The 12,015-nt window shown below is 38.3% G+C and overlaps 1 protein-coding gene across 1 annotated transcript; it reads right to left on the bottom strand.

The window, feature by feature from the left end:
- Positions 1-276: 276 nt before the first annotated feature.
- Positions 277-11,806, bottom strand: LOC147867216 (chorismate synthase). Its single transcript, XM_087315006.1, has 11 exons — positions 10,186-11,806; positions 9,980-10,081; positions 9,820-9,903; positions 9,462-9,727; positions 6,985-7,181; positions 6,787-6,886; positions 6,424-6,704; positions 5,594-5,671; positions 5,428-5,500; positions 5,229-5,342; positions 277-2,184 (listed from the first exon to the last, which is right to left on the bottom strand). The coding sequence occupies exons 1-11, from the start codon at positions 10,254-10,256 to the stop codon at positions 476-478; spliced, it is 3,075 nt and encodes a 1,024-aa protein (XP_087171132.1). The 5' UTR covers positions 10,257-11,806; the 3' UTR covers positions 277-475.
- Positions 11,807-12,015: the final 209 nt, after the last annotated feature.

The raw sequence follows: 12,015 nt of genomic DNA, 5'->3' as shown, positions 1-12,015 counted from the left end.
CATTCTTTAAATGGGAAACCCAGTCAACTGGTTGCTTAAAAACTAGTTCAAACTAGGGCAATTGCAATAAAATGCCTAATTAACCATGCTACATCAATCAATGCATTTTACAATTGGTCCTTATGATTATTCTCATGTCATATCGGTAGGCAAAAATGCAGTTTCATAATGGCAAAAATTTCATCGTAATAAATGCTAATGTGAAAGCAATAAATAAAAGCAAGCGGTAGGTGAGAAAAACCAAGGGAGAATTTCAACCTGGTTCTACAGCAGAAATCCATTCGAACTTGTTATCATTTCTTTTCTTTACCATCAAATGTCCATATAAACTACTTTTTATAGCACTTTCCATCATGAAAAACAAAGCACACATTATTCACATACGATACCAGCAGCAAGATTACATATTCAAGCATTTCTTGAGATCTACACTAACGCAACGGACTTGTCCAGTGACCTCGTCAAGTTAAGCCTTTTAACCATTGCTTGGCTTCCTATTGGATGATGCTACAAACCCATCAAAGCCCGGTGCATATGGGAATTGTCTTATTTCCGGGGTACTTAATTTATCCACTGTTGAACTCATAATGTGTAAATTTCCATGCAGATGCTGACCAAACCTCCCATAATCTGGATCATTCCTATCAGGTACTGGATATTGATATGGATGAAAGCCTTGAAAGCCTTGAGAATTTTGATTAGGGTCACTTGCAAACCATTGTGGATTTATGCTCAAACCCGTACGACCTTGCATGTGATGGTTCAACTCAAAACCACTCTGTACTGACTCTGGACGGAAGGAAGGAATCTTGAAGATAGGCCCAACCCCATCCAAACCCTGACCTTGTATGTGGTGGTTAGGTTGGAAGAAATTTCCCTGTAAATGGAAAGAACCGTTTTGGGGAACTATGCCCATATCACGAGATACAACCTCATGCATTGGTGCCAGAGGCTTCGCATGTTGTACATTAGTGGCAAACGGCCCATCATAATGTGCCTGATGATGAACATGACCTTGATGAGCATTCACAGATAGCTTCCTCTCCTCAACCTCACGTAAAAGTGGTCCATTCATTGGTGCTCTCACAGTTGACTGGTCAATTACCAAATTGTCCATATGTATGCGTTCATGTGGAATCTTGTCAGACCATGTAAGCTTATGTACATCAGGCTCTAGTGAGCCTTTTTGTTTTTTCTCCCTCTCAGAGAACCCACCTATAGACTGCTTTCCTCTTATACCATCATCAACATGGTGGCCTTGTTTATTAGATGAAACCATACCTAGCAAAGATTGAAGACCATTTCCTCGAGAAGCATAAACTGAATCCTCTGCCACTTTGGATGACACAGGTTCTCCCACAGAACGAAGCTCATTTGCAAATGTTTTCCCAAATAAAGTTTCAAGGCTTATAACTTCTGCTTTTTGACTAAATGTTTCCATGCTTTTGAGACCCTCTAATCTCTCATCATGCGGTGGTAGACAAATAGTTGACTCTGTTGGCGCACCACTACCTGGATTCTTTGACTCAGGAAGTTTTCCATTGCTTTTCTGTAATAACGACAGTATATGCTGAGAAGCATTCTCTGTGACATTGTCACCTGCAGCAAAAACCTGTCGAATATTCCATTCAGCATTCTCTCGTAATGAGCCCTTCTGTGTCGATATGGCTGCATCTTGTTGTACTACACCTGAGCTAAAATGGTTTCCATTGTCATTCAATGAGACTGATTGAGCCAGAAACGATTGCTCAAGATCTTCACATGTCAGAAATACTGGTGGCATCCTCGCTGGTGGCAAATCATTCAAAAATGGCTTCTGGATATTGGTAAGGATTGAGAATCCACCTGAGAATAACTGATCCCCTGTGATCTCGCTTTCATTTTCTGCACTAATGTCCTTTGATCTTAGAATTGAGTTTGTGTGTGCTGTAGCAGTCATCATTCTTTCAACATCTTCCAATGATGGTCCATCTGGCATCGGAAGCACTGACCCCTGACTTTTAATAGGCATCTCATAGGAAACAGGATTTGATTTATCTTCCACAGATGACAGTTTAACAAGACCAAGAGCTTCTGTTAAACCAGGAATGGCAACACTGTTGTTTTTCGCAAAAAAGTTATCAATAGTTTCAATTGAACCTGGGAGATGAGATAAACGGGCAGATATCTCCACGTCATCACTTCCTGAAAATAGAAAACCATTCCATCAGTTTTCTAATTCACCACATTTAAACTTGGTGGTATCTGTGTTAAAATGTGGCATACAAGAATACATAATTTTATATTTTCTACGAGTATAGGAGAATCATGAATTTCAATAGGTGAACAAGCATTTGCTTTTTGAACAAACTCGCACTTATTCTAGGGTGACCTAATAAATTAATATCTAGGTACACAAATGGAAGTGTCACATAGATTTTCTATGATGTTTACCTTATTTTTCCAACAACTTAATTCACTCAAGAGAAATTAGATATGAACTTCACCAACGCATTAGTATTATTGTAAAGTGTCAAAAGAAATGGGATACTTTGTATTGGCATATGGATACATAATTCACTGAAAAGAAATTAAATATGAACTTCACCAACGCATTAATATTTTTGTAGTGTCAAAAGAAAAGGGATACTTTGTATTGGCATATGGGTACATAATGAGAGTACTATGTACTAACTTTCTTTAAAAGAATTGATTCAGTTGAGCTTCTCAAGTTTATTTGGCAGGACACTAACTCTTGCCAGCCACCAGGGATCATAGACTGGAAATTCCATTAATTCAGATAGACATTACCCCTACATTTTGAGTTAAGGTGAAACCTTCAAGCAATCCATGCAAGTATGAATGCAGATTCTTCCTTTCGAACCCATTACGGTCAACAAAAGTAAATCACTAATTCTGTAATTAATGACATCAGAAGCTTGAAGATAACTCACAATAATCCCCCAAGCTGAGGTCCATTGACTAGGTCAGAGGACTAGATACATCACCCAGTTACATCTTGCACAAATCTTGGTTCAAGTAGCTTATGTGAGCTTACATAGCAGAATGTGAACTTGCATATTGAAGTTGGAAATTAACTAATAAAGTGTTCGCAAATAAAATCTCATTTTGTTCCACTGAATTCTAACAGGGTTTATGGATAATCAAAACATCAGCAACAAAGCATAATGAGAGGGTTAAATAACAAAGGGTCACATCCACAATTTCTTTCATGTTTTTCTGTTTGTATGGCAATCCCTTTAACAAAATATCTTCCAACTGAGTTCTCATATACCTCTAGTCATTCTGATAGGCAGAGCTTTATACACATTGTGGGGTCAAACACAAATGAGAAATAGACCAGCTAAGATATCTAGGACCCCCCACAGTTACGTTGTGTAGAGCTATTTCCTCCCGGAACAAATGAGCCAAGACAGTTACATTGTGTAGAGCAATTTCCTCCCGGAACAAATGGGCCCCTTAGACTCCCGTAGATATGCAATGGCAGAACCATGCACTGCAAAAGTTCCCAAATGAACATCTGTTTGGATGGAACCAAGCTTTCATGAATCTGCAGGTGCTGATATTAGTTCTAATCACATATCATAAATATAAATGCTCTACCTTGTTCCAATATTGCTTTGGAACACTCTGCAGGGCAATGAAATATGAAGACTTAACATATTTTGCAACTGTTTTTGTAAGATATCAAAACACATCGGCCTATGATTTTGGCCACAAAATCAAGTCTGCAAAGAACCCCTTTTAGCACCATCACCCCATGGACCTTCCCATCCAGATCACACACTTCATCATCCTTCTAGTTAAAAATCAAGGCCATCATCACCTGACACTGACAGCACTTTCCCGTCAGTGTACCTCTCCCCATCTTGGATCGTCCCATGTTGGAGAATTGAAGAACTTCCAGAGGCGAATGTCTTGGCCCCATTTAAGCTCAAACCGTTGTGTGCTTAGTTAAGGTCTTCCAAAGGCAGATGTCTTGGTCCCATCTAAGCTCAAACCATTACGTGCTTTCCTAAGGTGCATATATGGTAACTTAAGCAGTTTTACTTTTATACTTACATTTATTTTAATTCAATCTTTTTCATAATGAGAAAACATTTTCAGATGTAGACTTCCAGAAAGCAGTGCCATGAGCTAAACTTATGAACCACTGAAGACTATTATGGTACCAAAGTATATGCAATGGGAAGTTATGCACTCTATGAATCAGTGTCGAGGAAGGTCCAGGCCCCCAATAAGAGATTCAAACAAGGATAACTGTGGGACATTTTTTAATCTCTTGTTTCTTTTACTCTTTGTCAACGAACAATCAGGTCCTCGTAAGTATTTCACTCCAAAGACTCACATATTTCCCACATAAGAACCTCAGGTGTTCCACCTCAATGCAACCTTTAGAGTACACAACACTCTACCTAATAATACATTGGAATTTCCAACATCTCACAGGATTCTCAAGAAATTACCCTTGTACAGATGAACTCGTCTCAAACTCTAGGGGACATGGTACTCTGTGGATCACTTTTGATTTCTATATACACCTTGATAAGACCAAGATTATGGCATGGGTAATAGGTTGGATCATCAATTCCTATTTAATGAGCAGCCAATAGAGTACACAGTCCTTCGTAAACATTCATATAACCTTATTTTTCCTCACAAAAAGCATCCACACCCAAACTTTCTAGAGACAAAATGTATATTCACAGTTCCAAGAGCCATACAGAGGTATGTCGCTACCAACCCTCAGCGACACAGAAAATTGGAGAAACATGTTAAGGTCATTATATACGATGGGCACCCACATGATAATGAACAAAACATTCGTACCATAGACGATAGCCAATCCAAAAAGAACAAGGCACGAAAATGGGCAAGTATAAGTCCCTCCTTTTACTTACACCCCCATATGAGCAAGTATATGGAGATACAGGTGTCAGATGCCATACATGCAGACATCCTGGTCATTAACTATTAGATATACTTGGAACAAGTGAAGAAGATGATTTATATGACTTGGATACAAGCTATTTCAGCATTTTTCGACAGATTACAACAAACTTGCTAACTAGTTTGCTTGGCTGATTTCATTGTTGTTTTTATCTGAGTTTCAGTCATGTATTATACCAATTCTTGAAGCTTTATTCATTTTGGTTCTTCAGAGGGCATATAAAACCAGAATCATACTGTCACTATTTGTTTGTTCCCACAGGTTCTATGATATATACCTTCAGCGTGATATTTCGTTTGCCCACTCCATATGGACTCAATGGTTCCAATCTTTGTCGTCGTAACACAGCTTTGATTGGCTTGTTGGATTGAACTTTCCATTAAATGCTCTCCTGGAGTCATGAATTTACACACTATTACCAGTCTACAAATGATTACAAATGCTGAAAAGAAACAAAAAGCAGTGATATCATGTACCTTGAATAGGGAACCAGTGAGCGGATTTTGATGCAACTCGTGGTTGCAGTACATCATCACTTGGACAAAGTGCCTGTAAATGAAAATATATATAAATGTTAGATGATTCGATTACCACATACGAAATCAAACTATAACATTTGTTTTCCTGCATTACAATGATTACATTCTCATTTTTCTCCTTTCCAACGTTTGTCTGCTTTACGGCTTGCACAATTTCATCTTCTGTATTTCGCAAGGTACTCTACAAGTAGCAGAACAAATCATCAAAACATCAGAATGGGTGTATGCTTACAATGCCATCATCTGTATTTCACACGGTACTCTACAAAAAACAGAAAACAAATAGCCAAAACATCAGAATGGCTGTATGCTTAGGTGAGATGCATTTTATCTGCACGCATAGTGGTGGAAAAGTTTCCAACCAACACATTTAATTATCACCCCCAAATTATTATGTGTTAAGCTGGTGTACTAAATCCTAGCTCTTGGTCCTAATCCTCATCTCAACCACTCACACAAGACGTATAATGAATTTCTATACTTCCCAAATGCATGCCACAGCTTACCTCTTGGCTAATTCTCATGCACTCACTATCAGACATCACTCACTCTTAAACCATATATCACGTAACTTGTGTTGATGGACCAATTTCCACCTATTATTGAACTTAAAGTATCGCTAAAATATAAATCAGATAATAGCTGACGACAGGATTATAAAAAGTCACAAAATTTAATAATACTTTTTGTATTTGAGTATGAGCCAACATATAGAAAATCCATTTGTACATCGTTTGTACATTTCTGAAATTACAGTACACACTTTCTGTACTTCAAATTTTCTCTTGAATTTTCTAAATGTCATAAGCCATCTACACGATGGAAGTGCCAACTTTAACATAGAGTGGCCTTTTCAAAGAATTTTCTCAAAATATCATTAGTAACATAACATGATCTTGATGTTTAGAGAAAAAATATTGAAATCCACTGTACCTTAAATGGCTCATCACTCTCTTTTGAAGAATTTGTTTTCTGTAGAGCAACTTTAGAGAACCCAGGAGGAACAAGAAGACGGGGTGTTGATGGAGTTGTAACAGGCCTGCTGTGTGCCTTGATAGTATCATCCTTTGATGATGATGAGTGTGGTGTTCCAGGTGATGAAGACAACAAAGGTTCATTGTTTTGCTCACCATCCCAAATCCAGTTATCTCCAGGTTTCTTTGGTATATCTTTGGTCTTTTTCCTTTGTTCTTTTCTCATTTGCTCAAATAAATCTGTTTGACACCATATTTATCAAATGCATCACTACAACAAACTGAATAGAACAATTAATATCGAGCAAAAAAATTCCATTACCTCTGCGTTGGCGTTCTTGTTCAATCCTCTCTTCATTTGACTGCTCTTCTGACCCAAAAGTCTCATCGTTGACAGAATCACTATCCTCTCGGCGTGAAAACTGTCATGTTTACGTTGCCAGATCAAAAAGTTGGACTCTAGGTTGTTCCAGTGCTTATTATTAAATAGCAATTGTAGTTATGCAAGTAGAATCTATACCTTTGCCCCACGTATAGGTTGATATTGGTCAGTAGTACGGCCTATTCTGCCTGTTCGCCCAGACACTTGATGTCTATCTTGAGTACGCATCTGAGGCACACCTCTTTGAACAATTGGACCACCACTACCTAGAAGACCATCATGCTCTTGTGATACAACCCCAGACCTTGCCAACCCCGTAGCATGAAGGCGACCACCTTGATTCAGTAAGAAAATTAGTGAGAAGAATGTTGGTTGATTTCAGTACAACGCAGACTATTATACTTAACAAATGTATCGCATCCTGTACACAAAAATAGCTAAACAGTCTCCACTCATTCAATATTAGCAAACACATGATCATAAATGGTTTTTTCATGACCCCTGTAAGCATTGCTCAAATCTTGAGATTAGAAAACTTTATTTCCAAGAAAAATATGGTTTAAGAAAAATATGCCTTTAGAGGCGGTTAAAGAGTAATTCACTTCTTCAGTTACTTGCAGTACAATTCTAATAGATCCAGTCACTGACAATTGTTCTCAGTAGAATCACAAATTGCCTAGTTCAAAAGTTGGCAAAATGAATTTTTGGGGTAAAAATACTAGGTACTTCTTATTTGCACTGGAACATCCATCCCTCCATTGGGTTCTTATAGATGAGGAATAACCTCTAACACTCAAAGAGGCTAAGACATGTGAGGTTCCAGATAAGTGGAAGTTTGCTTTGCAAACGGAGATCAAAGCATTTCCTCCAAATAACATTTGGGATCTTGTGGAAGCTTCTTATAGATGAGAAAGAATCTCTCACACTCAAAGAGGCTAAGACATGTGAACTTCCAGATAAGTCAAAGCTTGCTATGCAAGCGGAGATCGAACCATTTCCTGAAAATAGCATTTGGGATCTTGTGGAACTGCCTAAGGGCAGGAATGCCCGTACCAATAAGTGGATATATATGGTAACGAATTCTGATGGTCCACCTAGTAACTAAGTGAGTTGATTTTCAAGAGGTTTTTATGTCAGTAATCAAGACAACTACCTTCGCAACGCTTTTTGCTCTCATAGCTGGCATTGAATCTGGAATTTTATTAGGTGGATGTAAAAACAGACTCTTCATGGAAAAGTTGGTGAGGAGCTATGTATGAAGCAATCGGAATGATTCACGATCCCAGAGAACAAGCATTTGGTGTGCAGCTTCAGACACAGTCTTCTGAGCTAAAATAGGTTCCCACACCAATAGCACAAGAAATTTGACTCTTATGGTGCCGTGTGATTTTTCACACACGATAAAAAAAGTAATGAAATAATTATTTTAGGTTAGCTTAAATGGCTTAGTACGAAAGATGGACGTCTTCAAGAGCTTCCAAACACACGGGTTCTCAAACGGTTACATTTGGTGTCAGGCAAATAATTGTCTCTACACAAAGAATGACAAAGATGGCAGCTCCATCAAACTAGTTCAGTACATTGATGACATGTTAATTGTAGGAAAGCATGATAAGACTCTGCAGGAACTAAAAGATAAATTCAAATCTGCATTCTCAATGAAAGATCTTGAACATGCTCATCATATTATAGGCATGAGGATCAGGAAAAAAAGACAAAAGAAGCCATTATTTCTACCTCAGGAGAAATGCATTGAGAAGTAATTGGACAGATTTCACATGGCGGATGCTCAGCCACTTTCAATACCTCTTCAACTTCAACAAAAGTTTCCAACGGCAGAATGTCCCACAACTAATGCAGCATCCAAAGAGATGCGGACTGGTCCATATGATTTGTCTTGCAGATCATTGATGCATGCTATGGTAACAACATGTTCAGACATTGCACATCTAGTAGGACTAGTGAGCAGACTCATGTCTCAACATGGAGGGAAATTTTGGGCTGCAATCAAGTCCATATTCAGGTAACTTTACAGAACCAATAGAAAGTGTCTATGTTATGGTAAAGGGGTTCTGAATCTCCACAGCTACTGTGACTCTGATATGACCAGCAATGTGGATATTCGGAAGTCTACTAGCAGATGAATACTTTATGGGTGAAGTTTACCTTTCTTAAAAGTTCAATATTCATCTATGGTGGGACATACTTTACTTCTTGATATCGAAGGTAAAAAGCATCATATGCACATATAGAATGTACAATCCATAACATTCATCACATCCACACCAACAATGAAAACACTTTCCCCTCATTTTAGAGTTTGAATTTAATAGCTGTAGACTGGGTAACCAAATGCCAGTTCCCTATGCCAGATTCTTACTGTGTAATTCAAATTCTAACAAGGAATATCCCATGTTTATCCAAATCCTCTTGTTTATCTGTATCCAGAAAAGTATATCACATATAATCTGACTGAACATCAGCCCCATACTTTAAATGTCACTTTGCAAATTTTCTTAATCAATATCATATTTCTTACTCATGAAAAATGAAGTTCTTGCATAATGACTAAGTAACATCAGCTTACAAACATGGAAGACATCACTCGTGCACACCTGATTCTGTTGAATCCTCCTCGCGACGAGGATGGCTTCTCTCTCTTTCTTTCTCTCCCCTATTTACACGGGGTTCCCACCTATTTGATCCAGGTCTTTCCACATTACGAGAAGAAGCATTATCTCCTTGCAAATGTCCAGATCTACCACTGGAAATATTATTGGGTTCAGGTTGCCTAAGACCCTGTTGCACAAAAGAGCTTCCAGGAAGACTTGAAGGTTTTCTCCATTCTGGCATATCAGGAGGGCTGGCTGAATAAGCATCACTGCACAATTACAGGTCAAAATTGCAATAATTATCCTCAAATACGATGTTGTTACACTAACTAATGTAACTAGAATATTAAGGCAGTTATACTTGTCTCTATTTCCACGGATCAAACTTCTAGAAGAAGCTGCTGGTATTGCAATTGCACCATCCACTGATTCTGAAGAGCGATCTCTGGTAAACCAATTTTCCAATTTTATAAGCCTAAATACGTGATTATGAATGGAAAATATTTATGTAATCTTAATACCTTAAAAGAGAAGGGTCAATTCCCTCAGGAAGTTGCCTGCAATTTTCCTGCTCAGCTAGAGATAAAAGGAAGTCTCTGGAATAGACCAACTTTGTTGCACAACTAAAATGAAAAAGAAAATTCATTTTTTCTGTTCTATATCATAAACACATAAACATATGCAAGAAAGGACACAATGAACACAGATATAGGTAGAAAGTACATACTTCTTCACAGCTTTGGTAGATTCTCGGAGATCTCCAAGTACACCATTGCTCTCTGAATCTTCTTGCCCCATATCTTATACTCAGAGCTTATTTGTCAAAATAATACGTATATGAGCACAAAAACCTAGAGAGCCAACAATTTAGACTTCATAACCTGTCTAATGGATAAGGTGTATAATTTAAGACACTCAATTTCCCAATGTTTCTAATGCATTCTGCTGTGCTGTACACTTATAACTGATTTCTGGATAGCATTCGCAATGAAGACAACAAGTCGAAAGGAAATGGTTACAAATGGCCACAGGGTTTTGGTAGATTACAGCTTTATGGGATGCTTCATCATGGAAAAGCCACTGAAACCACTGACATAATTGGATAACTTCAATATGTCGTGAAAAACTGCTGGCCAGGTGCAATATAAATCATTATATCATGGATATCTTCAGAAAATGACCCGAACTAATTGAGTGGAAATATTTGATATTTAATGACTTGATTAACTGACAATAAATTTCAAGTCTATTTTTCACAATGCTTCAATCCTCCTCCTTAGAGATTATCTGCTTCTGCCAAAAATATTTCTTTGCATGTTGAAACTTCTTGGCAGAATGAAACAATGGACAGAGAGCTAAACCAAAGTGCCAAGAGCTTTAACCAAAATGCTAAAGCATGGTTTTGATTCTTGAATCAGATTAATGAAGCTTAACTTTTAAGCTGAGACTTTGGACAAGATTACTGAAGTTTAACCTGAATGCCTAGAATTTGAACCAGATTCCTGAAGCTTAACCTCAATTAAAAACCAGATTGCTGACGTTTAACCAGAGTACCTAGATTTTGAACCAGATTCATGAATAATAAACCGCATTTCACGACCAGGATACTGAGGTTTAACCAGTGTTTTCCAACCAAATTACCAAATACTGGCCTTAATACTGAGAGATTGAACCAGATTATTGAAGCCTAACCAGAGTGCAGATATGTGAACCAAACTCTTGAAGTTTAATTTGAGATTTCTGAGCCAGTTTAGTGAAGCTTAACCTGAGCGTCAAGATTTTGAACCAAGATTACCTGAGGCGTGATATTTGAACAAGATGACTGAAGCTTAAACTGAGACTTCGAGCCAGATTAACCTCTGTGGCGAGATTTGGAACTAGATTACTCAATATTAACCTCTATAACAGTTTTGAACGAGATTACTGAGGATTAACCTCAGTGCAGAGATTGGAACCAGATTTCCAACGCTGAATCTGAGTTTTGAACAAGTTTACTAAATCCTTAATTTCAGTGCCTGAACCAGATTGCTGAAGATTAATCTGAGTGCATATATTTCGACCAAGAGTGTTGAAGAAGAAAAAACACAGTGAGAAGCCTTCTAGAACAAAACACTGCTTGAAGTGGAAAAGATCGAAGTTGTGCACAGGAATCCTTTAGCAGTGAAAATGAAGAGCAAGACCTTAACCTCGAAGCTGAGCTATTGAACCGAATACCATGAAGAGGAAAACATAGATGTGATATGAGAGGAACATTGGAAACTTTCAAAAAGAAATTCTGAGAAAAACGGGGACGTTCCCGGTGAGGGGGGGGGGGGGGGGGGGAGAGAGAGAGAGAGGATAGAAAGGTCGATGGAGATTTAAACAGAAGGCAGCAAACGAGATGGAGATTTAAACAGACGGCAGCAAACGAGATGGAGACAAAATAGGAACGAAAGTAAGAATCGAACTCAGGAAGGAACACTAGACCTGAGGCTTTCGAGGAGGAGGTGCAGGCGGAAGTAGCGATGGCGATGGCGATGGCGATGGCGATGCTGTCTGTCTATCTATCTCTGTCGCT

The sequence above is a fragment of the Azolla caroliniana genome, unplaced genomic scaffold (genome assembly GCF_043228905.1).
Source record: "Azolla caroliniana isolate FFs.n. ecotype wild unplaced genomic scaffold, voAzoCaro1.0.p SCAF_2, whole genome shotgun sequence".
In the NCBI taxonomy this organism is placed as follows: Eukaryota; Viridiplantae; Streptophyta; class Polypodiopsida; order Salviniales; family Salviniaceae; genus Azolla; species Azolla caroliniana.
The sequence above is the reverse complement of the archived record's forward strand: the minus strand, read 5'-3'. Positions and strand labels throughout refer to the sequence as shown.